The sequence below is a fragment of the Elgaria multicarinata genome, chromosome 1 (genome assembly GCF_023053635.1).
Source record: "Elgaria multicarinata webbii isolate HBS135686 ecotype San Diego chromosome 1, rElgMul1.1.pri, whole genome shotgun sequence".
NCBI classification, from domain to species: domain Eukaryota; kingdom Metazoa; phylum Chordata; class Lepidosauria; order Squamata; family Anguidae; genus Elgaria; species Elgaria multicarinata.
Window position 1 is genome coordinate 64,693,859 of NC_086171.1, and position 25,630 is coordinate 64,719,488.

The 25,630-nt window shown below is 41.5% G+C and overlaps 1 protein-coding gene across 1 annotated transcript in view; it reads left to right on the top strand.

Annotated features, from left to right (window-relative positions):
- The first annotated feature begins 2,425 nt into the window (after positions 1-2,425).
- The window catches only part of GLI3 (GLI family zinc finger 3), a 258,888-nt gene continuing 235,683 nt past the window's right edge, over positions 2,426-25,630 (top strand). Inside the window, exon 1 of the mRNA XM_063129442.1 lies at positions 2,426-2,551. Within this exon, the coding sequence (XP_062985512.1) occupies positions 2,428-2,551 (124 nt within the window). The 5' untranslated portion in view covers positions 2,426-2,427. The remainder of the gene's footprint in view (positions 2,552-25,630) is intronic.

A 25,630-nucleotide genomic window follows, 5' to 3' on the forward strand; every position in this document is an offset into this window, starting at 1 on the left:
CTTTTTAGTTTTCCACAGGTGTGGTACTCCAATAGCCCTTTCTTAGAGTTACATTTCTAAAACAAACAAAATGAACTGTTTACGCGATCAACCTTGAAGATATAATTCAATGCGGTTTAGCTGGACTGATGTAAATGTCGAAGTTTAAATATTTGGATTTACAGTCAAATGGATGATCAGTTCAGCTTCTGCTATATAGTTCCAAACTAGGGGGAGATGTCTGGAAAGGAAGAGCTGGCTTTGGGCCAGATGCTTTATATGATTCACAGTTTGCTTTTGGCTGGCAGCGTGTGTGTGGCGGGGGCATAACCAAGCTTCCTGTAAAAGCCTAAGTTCCTTCCATGCTGCTTGGAAGTAGGTCCCGATTTTGTTTCTATTCAGCGCATTAAAAGATAGCAGTCTTAGGAATTAGAGGAGACAAAGAGCTAGAGAGACAATGTGGCATAATGGATAGAGGGCCTGGGACACCTGGGTTTGAATCCTTGCCCCATTATCTTGTAGATTTGGTCTAGGGCAACCTGTGGCCCACCAGATTGGCTATGTTGGGAGTTACAGGCCAAGACATCTGACGGGTCACAAGTTGCCAATGGACTTCTGCTGCTGGGTCACAACCTGAACTAAAGTAGATTGCAGCAGCAACAAATATATGGTCAAAATAAACAAATAAGAATGTCTCCCCAGATACATGATTGGGTTAAAAGTAGGTCATGAGTCTGAAAAGGTTGAAGACTACTGGTTTGACCAGGAGAAGGGAACCTCTGGCCTGTGGGGCCTTCCAGTCTGGCCCATGCCCCTTGAAACGACCCCCTGCTGTATTTAGGCTTTGAAAATGTCTCTATTAGTGCCAATAGAGGTTTTTTTAAAGCCTAATTACAGCCTGGGAGGGAGAGAAGGTGTGTGTGTATGTGAGAGAGAGAGGGAGAGAGAATGGACTGCTTGTGTGTGTGAATGGGGTGGATGGTGTGTGTGTGTATGTCTGGACAAGTATGTAGGGGCTGCATACCAATAGTGAGGGGTGGCCATGCCCCCTTCTGGCATGCAACCCTCAGGTGAATACATGTCCCCCAACCCTGGGCTAGGTCATGAGGCAGGGGAAAAACTGAGTCAGTAAAGAAGTGAAATAAATTACGCTCACTGGATGGTCATGCATTCCTCCAGGGCTGCAGAACCTCAGGCCCAGGGGCCAAATCTGCTCCCCCCTGAGCCCCCAATCTGGCCCTCCAGGATTCTCCAGATGGTCATTGCGATGTCACCGACACTTTCACTAGGTCTGTAGCATAAACCCTTCTCAGGCTAAGCACCACCACTTGAAAATCTTAGGGAGGGTTAAATAAAACCTTGCCCCTAGCTATGAGGGATATAGGTTTAATATAGTATCTCTCAAAATATACTGTGGGAATGCTCTGGTGTGGGTGTTTAATAACTGTAAGGCAGGTAAACAATGCCAAGCTGACATGTGGTATTTGGTAGCTAACAAAATAAAAATAAGTTTATTGTTGCTTAAAAGCTTTAAATCAAAATATAATACTTTCAATCCTTCCTGATCTAAACTTTCCACACACCAACTACCTCACTCTCTTCACACCAATCCCAAGTCCCTAGAATCCAAACTCTTCTTGCTCTACAACAAAACAACTCTCCTCACACTCAAACTCACATCCCTCACAAACTCCCAACACTCTCCTTATATACTCCTTCCCCTCCACCTATTACATCATAAACCACACCCACTCAGTTCTAACATTCCATACTTACCAGACATACTAACCCTAGACATATACAAGATACTCAATTGTGGGGTAACGCCACAGTCATGCACCCTTTTCCAGATTTTGTGTAGTGTTTTCCTCGTTCTAAAAAGTTAGAATGGGGTAGAAAACTAGTTACAGACATTAAGAGCTTTAGGCCCAATCCTATGCATGTTTAGACCAAAAAAAGTAGTAACCCTATAACTCCTAGCATTCCCCAGCCAGAATGGCTAGCTGGGGCATGCTGGGAGTTGCACAACTTTTTTTTCTGTCTCAACATGTATAGGATTGCACCCTTAAACTAAAATACGCTGGTATTTTCGCTCTGCCATCTTTTGCTTTTCGCCTGGAATACGGACCCTGAGAGTGTCTCTGAAATGGAATTTGGCCCTTGGACAGAAAGAGGTTTTACACTCCTGTGCTAGTCCTACTCTTTCTCAGTGTCTAACTTACCTCACAGAGTGGTTGTCCTCAGGTCCTTGCTGTAAGGATGGGGTACAAAGGCAATAAGTTGAAATGGATTCATTGCACCATGCCCTTCTCTGAGTGAGAAGCATGGCGGGGTGTTGCCTGGTTTCCCCCCCTGCCTTGTTGTGGGTCTCTGTGCGTGGAAGTTTGATGGGTCTTTTGTTTTATTCAGGTATTAGCGTGAAGAGAGCTGAAGTAATGAGAAGCCATCATGGAAGCCCAGTCCCATAGCTCTACCGCGGGTGAGAAGAAAAAAGTTGAGAATCCCATAGTGAAATCCTCCACTCGAGCAGATGTCAGTGAGAAAGCTGTTGCCTCCAGCACAACATCCAATGGTGAGTAACAGCAGGGATTTACTAGCAGCCAAACCTGCAGTAATTTAATGTGTGCCGCATTCCATGTGAATTGAGCTTTTGCACCTGGATTCAGCCTTTGTTCTGAGTTAAAACTACAGCTAGCTAGCAAGCAAGCAGTTAGGAGAGAGAAGAAGGGAATGGGAGTGTGTGTGTCTGTGATATAATGAGCCCTACTCTGGCACCAAACCTTGTCTTTTTCTTCCAAATTATCCAATTTGAGTTGTAAATAGTGATGTTATTTATTATGGGAAGTTCCTGTTGTGGCATTTTGGAAAATAATCGTGATTAGCCTGGAAAGTATTCAAAACACTTTGCATTTTACCATGGAAATTGCTTACCCTAGTTCGATAATTGGTTAGTACAAAAGAGACAAAAGTGGCGTTGTCAAAAATTAATGGCAGGGTTTTCTTTTCTTATTTTTTTTTGAAATAAACTTGTCCATTGTAAACATCCTCTCTCCTGAATCTACTCTTCCTGGATTTCGTTAGCCATTCAAGACAGAACAGTTAGCTTACAAAGAGAAAATGCTCATTTTTAGAAACGTGAATATGTAGTTTGCAGAAGTTTACTTGCTTCCCTCCGAGTGCCTTTGCTTGCTTGGTAATTTGACATGTACACTGTCTAAGTTTCCACCTCTCCCCCCCGCCCCCTTTCCGGTTTAATTTAGAATGACTAAGGTCATTGTTCAAAATCCCTGTTCCTAAGTCATTGAATCACCTTCGTTTCACAAAATAGCCAAACACTCTGCACCTATGATTTGGTTGTTGTTGTTGTTATTATTATTATTATTACTATTATTATTATTATTCCTACCTGCCTCTCCATTATGATCGAGGCGGGGAACAACAGTAAGTGTAAAATACATAAAATACTGATTAAAAACATAGTATACATTGTTAAAACTTCCTAAAAAACATCCTAAAAATGTACTAAAAGCATCCTAAAATTCCACTGGATAGGCCTGCCAGAAGAGATCAGTTTTTATAGTTTGAGGCCTAGTTTTAGAAATAAATTTAGCAACTTTAAAAGGTCACTCTCTGTTCTGTTTTCCTAGGAGTTTCTTGTGGGTTTCTATCAGACCGTTTCACTTTCCCCAGGAATATATCCCATTGAACTCTATGGGACTTACCGCCCAGTAAACCTGCATAGGATTGCACTGTACATTAGTCTTGCTTTAATCCTATTGAAATCAATTGAACAAGTTAGTTATTACTAACTTAAGTCCCATTGATTTCAGTTGGACTACAGCATGACAAGCTTAGTCTAGATATAATGCTAAATTGTGATTTATTTTATTTTTTAAAAAAATCTTAAACATTTAAGCCAAGTAAATTCAAGGTTTATACAAAACTTGAAAAGGAAAAGGGAAAAGACATTGACAAAGACATGGCTGACTTACAAATATGTGGTTGATGCCTATCAGTTGATACCTATCAGGCACTGTAGGAAATTGGTAAAAAAACCCACACAACAGCTTCTCATGCTTTAGTTTCCAGAAAAGCCATGTTTCTCTGCCTGGAGCACACATGAGCTGCATTGGGTAGTCTGTGGGGCAGACTGTGTAGCCTACATCAGCTTTCCTCAACCAGGTGCTGGACTACAACTCACATCATCCCCAGCCAGAATGGCTATGTTGGCTGTGGATAATGGGAGTTGCAGTCCAGCACCTTTTGAGGCCATTAGGTTGGGGAGTGATGGCCTATACTGAACTTTGACAATGTTGTGCACCAGCAGTGGTCATCACAAGTTGAAGCTCCATTCTTATATATATGGAACTAGATGTCCTGTCTCTGAATTGTAGCCCTTTGGATGCCCTAAAAATGGTGTTGGTAGCCTCAATATGTGGCTGGATTTTAATTCTTTTCATATAATTTTCTTGCAGCTGTGCAGCAACTAACCACAAAACCACGTTTCACTTACAACATAAATAGCAGAGTCATGTGGGACCTGGAAGACTAACACATTTATTGTAGCATACTACTATGGGTCAGGGCCCATCAGTTGCAAATTAGTATAAAACCATGCAAGTACTCAAGGGACGTGTTTCCTTGTATTGATAATCGTAAACATCTACACTTCTTTGTGTGTTTGCTTGAATTTCATTTACATAAATCAGATAAACTTTCTGGTTAATGGCTGTAGTCCAGAGCCCTGAGCATGCAGTGGACAACCGTTGATGCCAATTTTAGTAGTGGCTTCATGCAAATGTATGGGTACTTTTCCTCTTCTGTAGTCAGCAGTGTGGGAACCTACTTGGGCTGCCTTACTTGATCATGCCTCCACGTGTTTAGGGATGAGAAGCTAATTGTGCTCCTTAGATGTTCTGTCTCTTGCAGTTTCTTTACATCTTGATGGCCACCAGAGGTGTAGCAGGTGCACATGATTAATTCTTAACTATTCTTGGCTTTAGACAGTGCTCTTCAAGTCTTTATGTACATAATCTCTATAATCTTTAAGATAACCCTGTAGGATAGGCCAGTTAGATATTACTGATAGGGATAGTATTGTTAACTGAGATACATATTAAGTTCATGGCTGAACTGTGCTTTTTCACCAGGGAGTCTTAGCTGCTACACTACATTCACACAATGGCCATTTCTACGTCAGCCTGAAAATGCGGGCTGGTCACAGCTGAGTCCATGTGCGACCAAATGACGCACAGGGACTCCCGGGAAGAAGGAGGGACAAGAACGAGTTTTCCCAAGGATAAGTACTCCCTGGGAAAATCCAATTCTTCCCGTTGTCTCGGGATCGTCCTGAGACCGTGGGAGGTATGGCTGCCCATCCCAGCTTCTTCCCTCCTCCCTGTGAGTAGCGGGGAACAGTAGAGAGAAGGAACCAGGCTGGGAGGAATTGGGAGTGGGGGGATCAGGGTCGGGGCTTTTTTTTTTAAAAAAAAAACCCCTCACTTTTAGTTGAAGTGCACGTGTGCTCATCTCCTTTAATTTTTTTTTTAAAAAAGCAGGTGTGACAGCCTCCTACCTCCTGGGATGTCGCACCCGCATTTAGACTAAGGGGAGGATCTTGCGATCAGGATCTCGCAAGCTCCTCCCCCCTCCCTCCCTCCCTCCCTCCCTCCCTCTACACCGGGCTGGTGTAGAAGTGGTCAATGTGTTAACGTTAACTCCATGTTCTAGTATCCTGCAGTATCAGGTTGAGATATATCTATATATCCATATATCAGCTTGGTAAACCAGCACGGGGCACTTTTTGCTTACCTTACAAATGGTTTTGTACAATCAGAAATAAAGAGATTTGGCAAGTGGGTGCTAAAATGTGGGCCAGTTCACATGGTGCTTTAAGGTAAAGTCATCACAGAACAATTTTACCTCGTCCGTTTCATGCAATGAATATTTCTTAGGAATGCGCCCACATACAGAGACAGCTGGTGTTTATCATGTAGGAGATCCTGTTATCTGTCAAGCCTTTCCCCAGATCAGCCCGCCCAGTTCCCAAGCATGTGGTCCCCATGTGTTTGCATACGGTAGCCCTCCTTTCAGACGCCAAAGAAGAGGCAGGGTAAATATCCTCTGATAATGTGGGAACCAGTCTTTTCTGTAACATGTGAAACAGCCCTTAGTAATATGAGAAAGGTACCTGTCAGAGTGGGGAATAGAAGAATGGCTTCCAGATTGAGCCCTTTCATTCACCTTTAACACATTCTCAGTGAAATTCCATTTCTACTCAGAAGAAAGCCTCATTGTGTTCAATGGGATATATTCCTCAGTAAGTCTGTAGAGGATTGCAGCTTTGAAATATTAGTCTTAATTCCTTAGCAAGTGTAAATTAATAGTTGTTTAGCTCATTGGTTGGGATCCTAAGAAATGTGAAAGTCATTTTTGGTAGCCCACTCTACATGGCAAGCTGCTTTTGAAATGGAGGGAGTTTTAAAACCATTTTGTGATATAGCATGGTAGCTGTGGGTGACAAAACTGAAAACTTCTGCTAGGGTTGTGCAAACCTTTTTGCAGGTCTTTGGATCTTGGCCAAATATACTTGGTTTGTTTTACAGAAACTAAGTTGCTGGGTATGAATTTTGCTTAGGAATATAAGTTTGCACATATTGGCCAAAAAGGTTCATAGAGCAGCATGCCTGAAGGCATATGTAAAGGTCCTAGTGGGTGCACTCAGTTCCAGTTATGTCAGACACCTGTATAATCAGGAATGTGGTTAACAGCTATATTAATTACCTTTGGGGAGGTGTGAATCTAAATTCATTAATGCATATATAGTAGCTCCAGACTCTCAGAGGAAGAATGATTTATACAAGTAAAACACTAATATAAAAGTGTTGGAAATGTAATTTGAATTCACCCACACAATAAATACTCTTTTTCCTGCAGCAAGGCAGAAATGTTGTACAGGTTTTGAGACTCCCCCCACATCTTCAAACAAATGAATAGGTTAATCAGATGATAATATTTGTAAATAAAAAAAATATGTCAAAGTTCTAGGAGCCAGTATTGCATGAAACAAACCCCTTTCTTCCTAATTCAGAATAGTTTTGAGCTGCCCATTTCTCTATATGAGGGAGCAATTCCTATGGGTTGTCACTGGACTGCCAGGCGATCAGACATCTGGGATTATATGATGGCAGAGCTGGCCCCCCAAATAAATAGATATAACGCAACCCGAAGTAAAGCACATACTTACATCTCTTCCACTGAAATCCAAGAGATCTAAAAGTGTTCTGCCTATGTGTGCCCGTAGTTGTAGTTAATAGCTCCTTGTAGTTGATTACTAGGGCAACAAACTTTACTCAGTGGGCAGAACAGTCTTAGGCTGGTGGTGGTGGTGCTGGGTGGAAGAATTTGTAGTGGTTGCTTCTCCACACACAGAGCTCTGCCGGCTTGCTGCAACCAGGGAGGGAGGAGTGTGTTGTGCAGGGGGTGGGGGGGATGAGTTATTTTTTCTTTTAACCTTTCCCCCTCCTTCTATTTACTCCAATGGGAGGGAAATTGTTACACCAACTCCAGGCAGTTTTCTTGGCTCTGGGCCCAGTGAGGAGGCTTAGGATCCTGTAGATCCATGGCTTCCCAGATACACTCCTGGAACACCGCACTTTTAGCTTTGCTGGGTACAGCAATAGCAGCAGAGCTTTCTGCTGTTGCGTTGGGAAGGGCTTCTGGCAGGTGCAGAGGGATGTTTGCAGCATCCTATGGCCAGTTAGCTACCACCCCAGTGAACATAGGATTTCTCCCATAATCTGTGGATAACTAAAAGCTATAGTTGATCATTCACTGGTGGAACTTTGAGATAAGGGCATACCAGTTTATTTGTTTGTTTTTATACGTTAATATATTACAAAGTGATAAAATATTAAAAATGGCCTTTCTGATTGTTTATCAATTTTGGAAGTTGTCCATCACCCCTTTGCATTGATTTATGCACATTTATTTACATTCAATAAATTAGCAATCCTGTTATTCCCAGTTGGGGTCTGGAGAGCTATAACATGCTCTTCCTCCATGGTTGTAGACAGAAGGCTCATCTACACCAAGCAGGATATTCCACTATGAAAGCGGTATATAAAAGGCAGGAGCCACACTACTGCTTTATAGTGATATTGAAGTGGACTGCAGGATCTACATTACTGCTTTATAGTGGTAATGAAGTGCGCTGACAACTGTTGGGGCCCATGACACATCTACACCAAGCAGGGTATAACACTATGAAAGTGGTATGACAGCGGTATATTATATGTTTCAATGGGCCCCAGCAGTTGTCAGTGCACTTCAATACCACTATAAAGTAGTAGTGTAGCTCCTGCTTTTTATATACTGCTTTCATACCACTTTCATAGTGGAATATCCTGCTTGGTGTAGATGAGCCCAGAGTTGTGGCTGGAGAGACTGAGATCCAATCATGGATCTTCCCCTTCCACCCACCGTGAGGCTTTCTGCACTGGCTCCTCTTCCAAGGTCACTGTTGCTGGTAGATCTGCTGTACCACCCCATGCTTCCCTCATGTTTCCCTCATGTAGGATCCCACTAGGCAGGCTTCCTCAGCCTTGTGCCCTCGAGATGTTTTTGACTCCAACTCCCAGCTTTCCTTAGCATTGATTATGCTGGCTTTGGCTGATGGAAGCTGAAGACTGAAGTGTCTGGAGGGTACCATGCTGGAAAAGGTTGCATCAGATCTCTAGTATTTGGGAGCCAGAGTAGGACAGAGCGTGATCCCATGGAGATTTCAGGCACGGAATGAAATTTCTGTCTTACAATTGAATGTGCATTTCCCCCCTGCAATATTGATGTTGTTTGTAATAAGTGATCTGTGCCAGATGATAAAATACATCCTGCACAAACATACAGGGCTTTTTGTGTTTTGTTCAAGCAAACAAACAAATTGTAGCTATTTACTGGAAGGCCTGGTCACCCAAAACGTTTCTGATTTCTGTTTCATAGATTTAAAATCCCCCAAAGAAACAAGGTAAGGTTGTTCTGAAGGTGCTAACTGACTCTTGGCGTGTTTGCCAAATAAGTCCTTGCATGCATCTTTCAGCCATACCTGCCTCACCTCATAAACCTGTCTGGGTTTTTAAACAGTGTTCTTCTTCTCTGGACAGAGCACATTCATTAGCAAAGTTTGCAGGGTAATATATTACTTGAGTGACAGCTGTCCAAAGTCTCCACTACTTTCTAAAAGGCTTGACTGGTGAAACAGGTTGAAATCCTTTTAGGGTTTTATGCAGAACTTCTAACCATGCAGGGGACAAGCCCTATTTTCTCAAAGATAGCATTTAGGGATGTGATGGCTGCTAGCTTAGATGGCGTTAAATAGGATTACACAAATTTATGAAGGATTGATGTATCAATGGCTGTTAGCCATTACAGTTAAATGGAACCTCCATATTCAGAGGCCCTATGACCGAAAGCACTTATTTTTTTCAGAGGAAGTGCAGGGGCCCAGATTGGGAACCTAGCATGGGATTAGAGGGTCTTTATATTGCACCTACAGTTTATTCTACGAGATAATGACCCACCCTTCCTTTGGACAGAGCTTGGTGATGATACCCAGATTTATTGCAGTCTGAGATTCTCAGCATCCAGGTTTTGAACAGGTTCTGGGTTTGAGTCCGGACACCAGCAGCTCCTGCACCAATCTCCCAAATAGCTCTTTAAATTCCCTGGAGGACAGTCCTTAGGGATAACTGATGAGAACATAGCTCTCTGAAACATTTGAGAGCACTGGCAGCCCTTAAAATCACAGCCAGTATGAACAGGAGTCAGGTGAATGAGATTCTGTGAGTAATGAGTATCCTGAGTATGTGCATTTCTCATCCACATAAACCTATTAATACCCTGGAGTTCCAGTTTCCCGAAAATCTGTGTACGCCAAATGTTATGCCCTTATAGAATATTGGCATTGCACTTGGCTAACCACAAACTAAGCTCTAGGGTTAAAATAGCACTGTAAGTGTTCAGAAGCTGCCAGCATTTCCATTATAAAATCTTAATTTCAGCTCCTCGGCCATTAAAATCTGCTCCAGGCTGAAACTTGTATAACAGAGTGAATGCTGGAAGTTTGAAAACACGCACACACAAATTTGTCATTGTTTCATTAAAAAAAATGAAAGCACACTTACATTTTTGTTTAAAGTCTCCCCTATTGGACACCAGCAAGGCATTAAAACTCTCTTATTGAAATTTGAATGAACGTTTGCCTATTATTGTTCTTGCTCAGGTTTTCTTGGTTTTTTGCTCTTTTTAATTTTCAAAAGTTCAAGCTGGAAGAATGTTTAGGAGTAGGGAGTGTCCCAAGAAAGATATTATTGGGGACTTCTATGGAATGGATTATGAAGACAAATCTTGTTGCTTTAAGTCAGATGGAGGGGAAAGTGCACTTATTTTGAAATTCAATAGCCTGGTTTCTCAGATATGTTTGCATGCACAATACCAGGTGTGAATAGGCTGCTAAGGGGAAAATACTGTCATGCTTAACCGGTATCTTGATGACATAGACACAGGAGTTGTCGACTGTTGAATGGGACTGACACGAGAGAGGGGAAGAAAGGAACAAGGAAAAGAAAGGTTGGGGCATAGTAAGCTGGAAAGGGAAGTGAGGGCTGGGTGAGAAATTCATCCATAGTTCGGATGGGTGAGAAATTAATTTAGTTTGCATTTCAATGCGAACTGGTCAAATTCACTGCACTGAAAACTAAACATGAAGCGGAATGAAGGTAGCCATTGAAATACATACATTTTGAACATTTGTCATGCTAAAAAGAAATACAGACCTTTTGAAAAAGCGTGCACACAAAGGTATACATTTGAAACAGTATGTATACAACTTTGTATATATTTGGAACAGTGTGGACAATAATGCTTTATTCCATGGAAAAATAACTTGGAAAAATGAACATATTTGAAAACATGTGCACAAAAATGCGTACTTTTGAAAGAAATGCTTATAATGCATTGTACATTTTGAAAAAGACACTAAACACATGCATTTTTTTGGATGGACTAAAACAACGCAATCAGATGTGGAAAATGGACTGAATTAACAAAGCAGTGGAAAAGTGAGAACCTCAGTGAAATAGAGTTTGATCATTTTACCCTCCCTTGTCTTCACTGTTTCTTCCCCTCCCCACACTTGGCTACACCCCATTTTTATTACGTTTTCATACACATTGCTGTTTTATGTAATCATATTTATTATCTGTGTTTTTGTAGTTATTGGTGTGAAGTACAGCCACATGTTCAATGATCTGTTACACCTATTTTCATAGTAGGCAAATTAATCATTTTCCTTAATATCACCACAAATATCAGGGATAAGCACTACCCTACAGGCTTACAACCCGCCTTTAGAAACCTGAATTTAAAAAAACACAACATTTTTCCTAGTTAGAACCTTTGTTTTCACCCAACAAAACTGTCTTTTTCATCATGATGAAATGGCGTTTTTTTCATCATAGCCATAGGGAACAGGCTCAGTGGTAGAGCACATGTTTTGCATGCAGACAGTCCCAGGTTCAACCTCTGGCATCTCCAAATAGGGCTGTAAAAAAATCCTGATTTTTGTTGGCATGTTGGGGGGAAAGATCAGAAATTTCAGCAGAATTAGTTCCCCTCCAATCCAGGCATGTGAACAGCATTTGGTTGTTTCAAAAATAATTGATACTTGTTAGGTATAAATAAAAAACAATGACAGTGATTCTCTTTTCTTCAGTGATTCTCTTTTCTTCATAAAGGTGTAGCCATCTCAGACAACAATTCAAAACCTGCAATCATTCATTATTCTAACATGAGTAAAGATAGTGTAGAAATTGGTGACCAGATAGTCTCCACACTTCTAAACACATTAATTAATTAATTAATTAATTATCAACACTTGTATGCTATGCCATAACAGAAAGTTATCTGAGTGTCTTAAGAGTAAATATAAAAGCAGATGGTGGCTGTTAGTGTTTTGAGATATATATATATATATATATATATATATATATATATATATATATGACATTGCCTATTTAAATTAGTAAAAAGAAACAAATATCTAATTCTAGATGAGAATTCTCTTTTAATTCAAGATCTTATTCTTTGTATACACATTTTTGTGCATGTGCACTATCAAACTTCATCTTGAGAGCTGTAGTTTGAAATCATATAATGCATCATGATGTCATGCATTACCATGTTATGTACCCCTTCCTGATTGGTTATTTCCACATGGCCTTTCTATGTAATGTTTACTTGCCCCTGCTATTCAGTATATGAAGAAGATATATGTAAATCATTATGAAGAAGTGCATAAAACCGATGATGCTGTACCTTCAAATATGACTGGTTTGTAGATGGAGTCCAATGGCAACCATTCCCTAAAGGTTTGAAGTGACTTCATCACATTCGAAACAGTCTTTATGTGTTTCCCTTGCATTATGAGTCTTTGCCCAAGAATTGCAGGCTTTTTTAATTTTTTTTTTTTTTAGCACAGTTGCACCTCTATTCTCCAGTTCTGACTGGGGATATCCTGCCTCCCTCCCCAGTTAAAATGTTGCAATCTCTAGGTATTATCTGAGAACCTCTTCAGTTGTTTGACAGACAAGTACTTCTTTTCAGTTGGGTATGTTTTGTCTAGCTTTTGACCCATGAACTCATTCTAGCGTAATCTGATATTCCTTATTAACCTATTATTCTGCCTTAAAGGAAGAAAAAAGAAAGAAAGAAGGCTAATTATAAACATGTGTAGGTTGTGGCCTTTGACTACCTTTATCGGAATCAGATAGTTATTGAGAACATATTTTAATGTGATAGAAAGCAGAAATTGCTATCTTAATGATGAAGTAATTTGAAACCAAGCTTGATAGATGAATAAAGGGGAGGAAGATCATTTACACATTTTGGTCTTTTAAGCAGAGAAGCCATGTTGAGGATTGTTAAGGGGGAATAGAAACATTAGCAAAACTTTGTTTCAAAGAAAGCACATTTTTGTCCTTTGCTTACTATATTCTTACCATTCTTGCTTTCAAGCACACGAAAGGATAGGTATTAACCATATTACTCTTTTTGTGGGGGCTCCTAGTTGAAGTAAGATATTTGGTGTCCTGGTGAGATGTCAGAGTTCAAAGGAGGTTGCAAGTGAGCAAATATTTGCCTGTGGTGTTAATGGGTCTAAGTCGACTATAGCATCTTGTAGTTACTAGGGCCCAGCCCGGACATCTGCCTGCATATGGGCAGCCTACATGTAACAGTCTACATGGGGCGGAGAAGGCGGTAGTCCTCAGCATCAGATATGCATGCCGCTGCACAGAGGAAGTCATATTAGGCATCACACAGTTGGATGTACATGCAGTTGATCCTTTTCTTCTCCAAAAGAAATGGCAGAAAAGTGTAAATTAGGTGCATTCTCTGCGTATTTCCCTGGGTGCATCACATTATGTTTAGTGCAGGGTGTGTATACACAATTTTGACGCCTGCCTCTTTGTCAGCATTGCTAATGTCTACTGAATTTTGAAACGTGAGATGCTTTAGCCAGACATTGCAACATGCACGAGGCTGCTGTTGAAAATGGCAGCAGCATGTTTAGTTCCCCCTCTGCATTGCACTCCTCTCCTGACATCACATGCGTTGCTAGCAGCAGGCAGTGATACGGAGAAACAAGCAATGTGGTGTCAGGACACAGATAAGTTTGTACTAGTTATTATGGATGTGGATGGAAGAACAAGGTATTTTTTTTTGGTTTTTTTTTTGAGGTGGCAAGTCAACTTATATAGGTCTGGCCTTTGTATCTGAGTGAGATATGACAGTATGATGGTTAAAAACATAAAAATAGGTATTTTATCTTATTTTTCTAAAGAAGTATTCTGGATCATTCAAACTCTATAATTCATTTTAAAATTTTCCAGATTCTGTGGAAGTAGTTCATGTTTTGGGCTTGTTCATTACATTATTATGTAAAACTTCTTAACGTAATGTAATGCAATGTAATGTAATGTTCACTCTGTGAAATAGTCTTGGAGACCAAGGCCAGATCTACACCAAGCAGGATATAGCACTATGGAAGCAGTATGAACGCGATATATGGTACGTGTCAATGGGCCCCAACAGTTGTCAGTGCACTTTGATATTGCTATAAAGCAGTAGTGTGGCTCCTGCCTCTTATATACTGCTTTCATAGTGCTATATCCTGCTTGGTGTAGATCTGGCCCAAGTAGAAGTTTGAGTACAACATTGCTGCAGACATAGGTAAAGCACCTCTAACTCCTCATCCACTTCTCAAGCTATTCCTAAATGATTAGATTCTTCTCTCTGGCCTTGAATAACAAGTATTAAAGGGCATCCCCTCAAATATGGGAATACTTCCAGGAGTAGGAGTTGCTAAGTGGGTATTGAAAAAACATATCCAAGCCAACATAAGCTAACAGTAGGGTCACCTCCATAACAGTGCGTAAGAGCAGACCTAGTGGAGAATATTGCCGTGCAGATTTTGAGGGAAATGTTAGAAGGCCCTGGCAGAGCTGCAGCTGTTGTCTACAATTTTGCTCTTCATGACAACCATAAATCAAGTTTCAAAACTCCAAGATGCCAAAATTCTCATTGCATTTAAAATGTGAGGATTTGGGATTATCGGTAGCCAAGGTCATTGTCACCAACTGAAGTTCCAATGACTTTGTAATGCTGTACTGAGGGGATTGGCTTCCGTTCAACAATGATCCCAGGAGAAGCCGCCCAAGAAGAGTGAGGATTTCTTAATGATCTTCACTACTGCACCACCAAGATAGCAAAGCTGTTGTAGGGAGTATTATGGCAATAATATAATTGTCAGTGGAATGGGCTGTTGTTGCTAAAAGCATCATCGAGCTGAAAATTTGGCATTAAGCATTCTTTCCTCTCCTAGAGGTAGTTCGTATCTGACTGTTCATAGGAACATAAGCTGTTTGAACTGTTTCTGGGCCAAGTTCTGACAGTGTTTGGCTCTGTAATTGTACAGACATGTTCAACAAGTTAATTGGTGAATACTTGTTAAACTGCTTAATGGTGCTATAACTGGCATGCAACTTTTATTAGTTGTTCTCTAATAAAAGAAGTATTAGACTTATTCTGTGTGTTTTTTTTCTATTCAAGGCTATTTGCTGAATTGTTCCATCATTTTGCATAATATCTGAAGGATATAAATTAAGCATGGCATATTATACTGCCCATAATCCGTTCAAATCTATTGATTTCAGTGGGCTTCAGCACTCTTGTCTGTGTGCTAGATTTTCGTTCATTGTATTTTGATATCTGTAGCCCTGCTGTGTAAGGGCTACAGATTCTGCTCACTTTACAAATGGTAAATTGGGTCTGGGATGTACTCAAGGCCATACATTGAATCTGGCAGAATTAGGATTTGAACCCAGATACAGGTCAAAATCTCTATCCACACATACTCATTGGCTGGATTCATACAGGATCCCTTGCAAGCAAGCGTGTGAACCTGCTCTACATTTTAAATAGCATCTTCTTAGACATATGGATTTACTTCTCAATCAGGTAACCTGTGTAATTTTGTACTGCGCCACTGTCTAGACCTTTAAGGGATGTGAAATTTGTCCACTGTAGAGTGGTGTGTGTGTGAGTACTGTGTGTATGTGACCAGAACAGAGGAGGTGCTACAGACAGACATATATAAGGCTAGTTCAATTATTATGCTGAGTAGCTTATTCACTGCCTGGCTCTTATACTAACCAAACTTGGGGGGACTTCCGTTGTCACAGGACAGCAGATTCAGTGGTAATCTTCTCTGTTGTCAGGAGATGTGGGGAGACTACTAGACTACCCAGCATGTGGATCAGAATATCTATATGCTCTCTGTGCACAAGGGACTTGAAAAACAAAGCAGGAATTTGTCATATGGCCTACAGAGGCAAGCTGTAGGTGTCCAGGCTATGGCGGTTTAAGACCCTCAGCTCATTTAAGCCAGCATTGCAAGTGAGGGCTGTAGTGTATACAGACATACATGAAAATCAGATTTGCTGTGAGGTTGAAGTCACAACTAACTCTCAGTAATCTGCATCCAACCCATGGTCTTCTCTCCCACAACTTGAGTCTGGCTTCTTCCACTTTAATATTGGCTAGATAATTTAACACTGATTCATTACCCCAGGTGAGCGGTCTGCCCTTCTCATATTTTTTTTAAAAAGAATTGAAGGTACATTTATTCAGTAAAATGTATGTTTTTGCTTTCTCCCCCTTTTAAAAATAAAAGCAGAATCAGTTTTTTAAAAATGTTGAAGAAATGCTACATGGAGAAAGAGGCTGGAAACTTGGAAACATCAGCACAATATACAGCCAGCGTGTGCTGTAAACACACAAAGAGTCAGTTTCCCCTCAGCTCAATTGGGAAGCAAAGATTGAATATCTAAAGGAATGTGGTGAATGCCCTTCTGTAGCAGTCTCACTGCTCAGGGGAGGGCCCATAGCTTAATGGTAGAGCACAGAGGGGCCTAGGTTCAATCTTCGGCATGTCACGTTAAAAAAAAAAAAAACAGGGAGGAGGTGGTGGAAAAGATCTCTGCCTGAGACCCTGGAGTAGAAATGCCAGTCGAGCAGTTTGTCAACTAAGGCAATTGGTTTTGGCCCTCCGGCAAAGGAACCTTGCCCCGTCTCATCTCCTGGGCGTATGTTGGCCCGGCCCTGTCACATTGCTCACAGAGTGCTTCGGCTCAATTGGGTGGTGTAGAAATGAAACAAACAAACAAATTCTTGGTATTTTATTTACATTTTTCATTTTAAAGTGCTTTAGAGTGTAATTACTTCACAAGTACATTTCGACATGTACTTGTGAAGTAATGCTCTGACCACTATGAAGCAAATATTGTACATAGTTGTATGTGGAACAGAATAGATGCTTATATGAGGCCTAAATGATTGTTTAAAGCAGTGGTTCCCAAACTTTTTCAGGTCACCGCCCCCTTGGTTCCACAAACTCATGCCCAGCGCCCCCCTACTCTACACTATAAAAATCATTATTCAGAATAGTGGTTTTCAACGACCCACAAGGAAGATAATAACAATAAAATTCAAAACAGTAACAATTAATTGAATACTTCATTAAAAATCCAATTGGTGTGCCCTGCCATGCTGGCTGCAAACAGAGGCATTCTCTCTCTTTTCTCTCCCTCCCTCAGCAAGCCTGGGCAGGTGCTTCCCATTTAGAGGGGATTCTAGGAGTTGAAGGACTTTTTTCTATCTAAACATGCATAAAATTGTGCCTTTAACTTATCATGTCACACTAGCATGAATACAGGAATCAAATAGGATTTCCTTCTTCAGTGGAACACACTTACTTAGGAGTAAGCACCATTTTGTTATAGGAAAGGATAATGTATTTTAATTAAAATTTTAAAATAAGTATCTGCCACCTGGTACAGAGTTTTCCTATGGAAAACCTGGCTGGGACTGAAGTAGAGGGGCACTAATTTTACTGTACTTATTGTCTTTAAATATGGTTAAATATCCCACAGTTACCTTGCTATTCTATTTCTACAATTCATTTTCTCCTGTCTTTTCTTCACCCTCTCTTCGTTTTCAGGCTGAATCCTATGCACATTTACCTCAGAGTAAGTTCTATTGATCTCTACTTACTTCTGAGTAGACATACTTAGGATTGTGTTGCAGCTCTGTTTTTATGGTGACACAAGATACACACATACCATGTTTACCAAAAGAACGCTTGAAAAAAGGGGGTTGGACACCCTGAAATAAGCAAGGGCAGATAGGAATGGTTTCAGCAAGCATTCTGGAAAAAGGTGCTGCTGAATCTTCTTTAGCCAGGAAGGACCTGGGGAATTGCAATTCTCTCTCCCTCCCCCTTTTCTTTTCTCTCCCAATCCTGTTGTAGTCCAGATTTTTTGGGGGGTGGGAGCACACACACAGACACACAGCATCTCTCTTTCTCTCCAACCCCCCTCCCCCCAAGCCTCACAATAGCTGCCGGGCTGATTACGACAGGAGGGCAGCAGCTCAGAGGGGAGATGGCCCCAATCTGCAACTTCTGACAAGGGAAGGGAGCCTGGTGATACCTTGCAGCAGCACAAGCAGTCCTGCTCCCCACCCAGCCTGCCGGCTGACTGCTGTTCTTGGCAGCTGCTCTGCCGCCCGCCGTCCTCCACATGCTCCTTCCCTTCCGCCACAGGGCTGCTGCTCCCACCTTGTGCAGCAACTATCGCGAGAGGTCTGCCGGGGCAGCTTGTAGGAGGGAGCAGCTCTGGCCGAGGGAGCAAGCGAACGAGCAGGCGGCGGTGGCTCCAGCAGGAAAGAAGCCCTGGGCCCTTCTAGGCAGGAGAAGAGTGGGCAGAGCCGCTGAATTCGCTGCTGTTTCCTGCTCTGCTGCCTCCTGTGGGTGCTTCCCCCACTCCCTACTTCTGGTGGGGCCGCTGTGGGCTTGAGATAGGAGGAGGGAGCGGCAGCATGAATGAGAAAGTCCTTCCTGAGCAGGAGCGGTGTGGGGAGAGCAGCTGAATTTGCCGCTCTTTCCTGCTCGGTCCCTGGGTTTTAGGACCTTCTGGAGAGACCACCTCGAGGGCCCTCCTGCCGCCCCTTTGCCTGTTAGCGCCCCCTGCCAGCGCCCCCTGCCAGCGCCCCCCTGCCGTCCCTTTGCGTCTTAATGCCCCCCTATGCAATCCCACTGCCTCCAAGGGGGCAATACCGCCCACTTTGGGAACCACTGGTTTAAAGCATTGATGTACATACAGTCTGTTAAAGAAATGAATTATTTGTACATACCGTATGGGTCCTTGTAGGGAGCTGCAGCAAGGCCTCCAACGTCACACCTGTCCCATAATCCTTCTGGCCGCCCTGCCCTGAAGAGCCACTGAGAGAGAGTATGGCGTGGTATGTCCCTATGCTCAAATTATATAGGTCTGCACCCATAGATGATAGAATACTTTCAGTGCAATCATAAAACTATTGAGAAGCAACCAATTGTGCTGATTTCAGTGGGTTTTTGCTTCTTTGTAACTGTGCTTAAGATTGCTGCCAAAATGTGTTGGACGAGGGATGATAAGCTTTTATTATTCTTATTTTAACATCGGAGAGAAGCTTACTTTTGTTTATACTATGGTCAGTACTTTTGAAACATGACAACTTAGAAGATGACCAAGTTATTACTTCACATTTGTTATGTTTTGAAAACTTTACCTTCTTTGCACATGGATAATATTCTCAAGACACAATCTTACACAAGCATACATAAAGGTCTAGACTTTTAAAAGGATAGTATTGAAGGAGGTTTTTTTTAAATGGACGTGCATTATGAGGGGTTGTGTAGGTTAGAAAAATGTTGCAAATTGAATTGATTGACACTATTGGGGTTTGCATTTTCATCCCAGAACAACCAATGTAACCATAGAGTGGCTATTCTAAAATCTCTCTCTCTCTCTCTCTCTCTCTCTCTCTCTCTCTCTCTCTCTCTCTCTCTCTTTCTTTCTCCTTGCAGGAAGTATTGTGCAAAAGTGTGTGTCTCTGCTCAGGTGGGACTTCAGTTTTCCCCCTTTCCTTTCCCTCTTCCTCCTTTCCTCTCATGCACATGCTTTCTCTCTCCCTCTCTCTCTTTGCAGAAAGTTGAGTTCCATCCCAATTATTAAATCTTTGGAGACCATTCCCACATGGTTCTGTAAATGGTAGCTTCATCCTGAGTTCTTTCATCTCTTTTCCTGCTCTCCTGGCTTGACAGTTGAAAAGGTCTGACTGCGCCACACAATGGTTTGATTGGTTTCTCTAGGGGAGGCTTTTCCCTGCCTCATCATTCGCCAGGCAGGTGGACCAGAAAGTCTCTTGATTCTTTTGTTGCCTCTCAAAGTCCGAGGTCTTTGACTGAATAAATCCTCCGTCATGGGATAATTTTCTAAAAGGAGACTGAAAGATGTGAGAAAAAAAGCCTCGCTACTTGGGTGCTGAATTAATGAAATAACTGGGCCTTGGATTTTGCAATTGAAAAATCACCAGGAATGCAATGGGTGGAGACAGACTTCAGAATGCAAGTCTGTTACTCCCCCCGCCCCACCCCCAATAAAAGTTGGAGAGCTTTAAGGGCTCTTACAAAATATGTTGGCTTGTCCAGCATCCTTTGGATTTATTAGCATTTGTCACCTTGTTTGCATGAGAAACTAGGGCAGAATAAAAGTAGTTCTGGTGCAAGGCCTAGTTAGTCATTAGATTATAACAAGTGGATGGAAAAGACTTCCATATGACAGAACTAGGGTTGAGTTAACACAGGGTGAAAAGTAATTTACAGATAGGCTGTCCTCAGCCATCTTTGTAGCCTCTGATAAGGTTTCATTTCAGAATGGATAGGCGACATTTCCACTTACGGGCCCATTCTGCGACACCTGTGATAACAGCTTTTGGATCCTAATTGAAATTGGTTTCAAAATGGATTTTCACTTTTCTCTGTCTGTGGAAAATATTGAATGGATTCCGAGCTGCCACAGAGAATCCCAGACCTTGGAAAATGGAGCAGGAAGCTGGGATCATCTTTCATAACAGTGTCGATGATATGACAGTCTTGTTATCTGTCTTATTAATGAAATCATTGATCACCTGATGAGGGAGATAATAAACGGCAGTTTGCTGCCATTCAAGCAACGCAATTAGATTCATTAAAAAAAATATTGGGGATGGGTGGGTGGGAGGAGAAAGCCAGAGGATAAAGCTTAAAAGACTTTAGATCTATTTACATTTCTCCCCCGTGAGGATAGTTTTCAAATCCTGTCTCTTACACTGTAAAACATGCAGGCTGTCCTTAAAAGCTTTCAAAGCATAAAGTTGGGGTAAAGGATTTTCTAAAAAAGAAATAAAAATTAGAACTGTATTGTAAATAGTGCTGTATCAGCACAGAATAATAACTGACAAAGGAAATCTGAGGCAAATCCTGGGCAAAGTATCTTTCTGTCACTACAATGGAAGTATCAAGCACTAATTGTCACTACATGTTGAACTATAATGATTATTGTTGTTTGTGTAGAATCTAAACTAATGAGTACAGTTCCTTTATAAGTGTTAGACCTCGTTCTTACTGAGATGATAATGCTGTGTCTGGGCTGTAGGGTTTCTGATTTATCTCCTCAGTGAGAACTAGGAGTTAGGCCAGCAATCCTTTATCTGGTGCCCTTTAGATGCATTGGACTACAGCTGCCATCACTCCCAGCCAGTCGGCATGGTTTCAGGGGGTGATGGGGTTGTAGTCCAACATACTTGGAAGGCCCTGGGGTGGGCTGATTTAGATACATACCCGGTTCTCATGTCACACTAAGCCACAGTGGGTTGTCACCATGTTACAGGGTGGCTTAGTGCGACTTTTCTGTCGTGGGTTATTTTTTCAGACAAGCCGCCTGTGTGCAGATTTGTTATGGTTTCCCCACCACCACCTTTGGGACATTTGCACATATTTAATAGTATTTTTGCACCATTGGAGAGATTTGCACAAATCTAACATCATCATCATCATTATTATTATTATTATTATTATTGCTTTCAGAGAGATTTGCACTTAGAAGGTGGAAAAAAACTTAAATATGCACAAATCTCTCCAAAGCAGAAATAAATAAATAAATCTACAAAACAAAACACTCTGCTAATGAGTATACACTCATTAGTGCAGTAGGCTGCTGAGGTTGTGCTGGAAAGCCCCATGGGGTATGTGCTGGGAGCAGGGGAGAGGACTAAGGGGGAAACAAGCTGTTGGGAGTAACTTAGGTTAGTGAGACAACAACCCACTGTAGCTTATTTCCAAGTGTCTTATTGTGACGTGTGAACGGAAGGGTGTTATTTATATCAATAGAAGTGGGACTTTTGTTTTCATTGATCCAGACAGCCCCTATAATGACATATAGACATTTGCATATATACACACCCTTCTTACTTCCTCCTCCAAAGCAATCCCTGCACTGTGTTATATAATATTCTGAGTTTTATAGGAGGTTTGTCAGGTGAGGCAGATGCTGCCATTGTAAGGAGGAGACCCCTCAGAAGCTCTGTTGCATACACAGGGCTTGGTGCATAGCCCTTTACATCCATAATGCAATCCACTTTTGTAATACACATTACACTAGTGGGAAAATGACAAGCATTGGCTTTGTTCTGCTAGCAGCTGTAGTAGAACAATTACCACAACTAGCGTAAGCAACAAGCCTATTAAAGTCATAACTTATTTATTTATTTACATTATCTATATACTGCTCAATATCTAAAACAGATTCTGGAGTAGTGAACATAGATATAAACAGTAAAAGAAAAAAGATTAAAAAAGCAAATTAAAATTGGTCAATTTAAAACAAAGGAACCAGAAATACAGTGGCTAGTCATTTGTGGAAAGCTTCTTGAAATAGAGTAGTTTTCAGGAGGCACTGGAAGCAGCCTAGTATTGACACCTGCCTGACCTCCAGGGGCAGGGTGTTCCACAGAGAAGGGGCCACTACACTAAAGGCTCTTCTCCTGGTGGATTCCAATCGGGCCATAGATAAAAGGCACTCCAAGCCTCTGTGGCCACTTGGGCCTCCAGCGACAATGATGGATCTAGGAGTACCTCCAAACTATGAACCTGATCTTTCAGAGAGATCTTTTCTAATGTTCTGGGTTGCACAATCAAACATCCACCATGAGTTGTTTAAGTCATGGTGACTTGCAGCATGCACTGGTATGTGCTGGCCAACGTTTTCCATATTCAGCCCCCAAACTCGGACACTGTGGGTTACATGAGGGTTAAGCAACCCTCACATAACCCTACAACAGGCCATGTGAACCCACAGTGGCTGGGTTCGGATGCAACAATAATCCCTGGTCAGGAGTTGAATATGCAAAATGCCCACCGGTACATGCCATAGCTCATCATGGCTTAAACAACCCACAGTGGGCTGTTTTGATCATGTGAACCAGGTTAATAAATTGTATAGTGCACTGTGGAATGGCTAGTGGAATAGTCTGTGCAATGCATTACAGAGCTGTTTGCACAAGTGGAATCAAAATATTGGATTTGATACTTGGGCACAGATGGAAGGGTGGTAGAAGCTTTGTGCTGGCAGAATGACACCATTGAATAAAATCTAGAGAACAGAAGAAAATGAGTAGAAAGAAATATGAGTAGAAAGACAAAAGAATAGTAAACATCAATGAGTGAATGTCAAATCTATCATTACTTTTATAAAAATAAATAGAGTATTTAGGTAACAGGGTAGTTTACATGCATATTCTTTAGGATACCAGGGGTGGGAACATGTGGCCCTCCAGATGTTGGTGGTTTGCAACTCCCATCAGTCCTAGCCAGCACAGCCAATGGTGATGGATCATAGAAGTTGCAGATCAGCAACACCTGGAGGGCCACACATTCCTCATTTTGTTGTATACCTTTTGGAAGCAGTAATATTACTTGATGGTCAGCTAGTGCTGTCTCCTGTTTCACTATAAATTGAACCTGGGGAGGAGGAAATACATCTCACTGCAAGTGTGGGTCAATTCATCCCCCATCCTGAACTTGAAAGAGGAGATGTGATCAAAGGCTTTAATAATGCCACTGATCTTTCACTGATTAGGAACAGAAGTTTAAAATGTTGCAAGTCTACCTTTTTCTTATCACCTCAAATCAATTAGGGTTTAGAGTTCAGACATTGTCTAAAACTGAATCTACAACTGACTGAGGTTTTTTTTAAAAAAGTGTTTACCACTGAACTATATGGATATTGGTGTTGTTTTTTTTAAAGTGCAAAGAATACATCCTCAGTTTTGACCATTCTCGGAACTATACCTAGAAATAGTTGGTTGCTTTCAAACCACCCTGACAACTTTTGACTATACATCATTTCCCCCTTAAGTTCACTGACAGTGCTAAGTAATAAGGTGTTCCATATTTGCTCATATTTAAAGTTATCAACATATGGAAATAGATGGTCAGTTGCTTCTTTGTCTGAGTGGAGGCATCTACTTTCAGTATAAGGTGGATGCTGGTATTTAGGTTTTAAGATGCTAAAACCTCTGGACCAGCCATTTCCCCACATTGCTTTATGTATGTAGCACATATTTACCCTCCTTCCCATCCAAGAGACTCTCACAAGGTATTTAGTAATCATAAAATCCATATAAGACACACTGAAATAATAAAATAACTATTTAAAAACATTCCTTACCAACTAAAGGACTTTAAATAACAGAAGGCCAAAAGACCTAAAATAACAAGAAAGTCTGATCTATCAGGAGGGAGCTTGCAACAGTGATTTAAAGTGTGTGTGAGAGTGTGTGTATGTCAAAGTTTCACAACTGAGATGCCACTCCTGAAAAGACCCTGCTCCTTGTAGATGCCAACTGTACCTCAGCTAGAGCTGGCTCTTGAGATTGAGCCTTACCAGAAGAGCTTATTATTATTATTATTATTATTATTATTATTATTATTATTATTATTATTATTTTATATAACACCATCAATGTACATGGTGCTGTACAGAGTAAAACAGTAAATAGCAGCAAATAGCAGTAAATAGCTTGGAAGAGATTCGTAAAGGAGGAAATGCATTCTAGGTCAACCTGGAAACAAACTGGCAGTGAGTATGTTGTCCCTTAACCAGGGATTTAAAGGCCCGCTTCCCTGGCACGTTAATAGCCAATCAAACACACGAGGCTGGAGAATACACTTAGTCCATTTACTTCTGATACTGCAGTATGGGGGTGCTCTCTGGTTCCACAAGATGGAGGCACCCAGAACAAACGAATCTCACAGTATATATAGGCCCTGACTACAAGAGGGTGTTAGTCTCTTTCTAACCCTTCTATTGGTCAGGTTTGGATTGGCAAGTTAAGTTACATTCAATTTTCAAGTTAAGGTGCACAATCTCAATGAGTCATTGGTTACATTTGATGCTCTATTGGTCGAAAGTTTTTCCCTTTGTCTGCTAGGATATGATGTCCACCATTAAGGAATGCAAATCTGGTGTATAGCCACACATAGCCACCCTTTGGCAGAGAAGCCATCTTTAACCCTTGGCACATTACATTCATTAGAGAGATGAAATCTCTCTCTGGGGGCATCTAGGCCACAGCTAGACCTAAGGTTTATCCTGGGATCATCCAGGGTTCACCCCTGCCTGAGCACTGGATCCCCTGTGTGTCACCTAGATGAACAGGTTTGACCCCTGGACAATCCAGGGATAAACCTTAGGTCTAGCTATGGCCCAAGTGTTCTCTTGATTACTGACAACTGTAAATTCACAATGCACTGCAGTACCATTATGCTGTGGTAGAGCTCGGGCATGTCTTCATAAGTGGATCATGGTTTTAAAAATTTCCGTCCTCTTGGTTACAATGAGAGGGAATCTTGCTATTCCAGCTCAAGGCTGATTTAGGAAAGGGGCCATCTTGTACCTGCCCAATCCCTGGGATGTTACATTTTGAGGCCTTGTGCTTGCTGTCATTGATGGGAGAACCATAGTAGCTTTCTGCCCACGGAGTTCCCTGTGTGGGCACAGTGGGGGCCTCTGCTTTAGTGTAGGCTGGAGGAGGGTCCTATCAACCAGATCCTGCCCTGCTTCAGTATTCAACATGGGGGAGAGAGGGGAGATTGCACTTTTAGTCACTGAGGTGACATTTT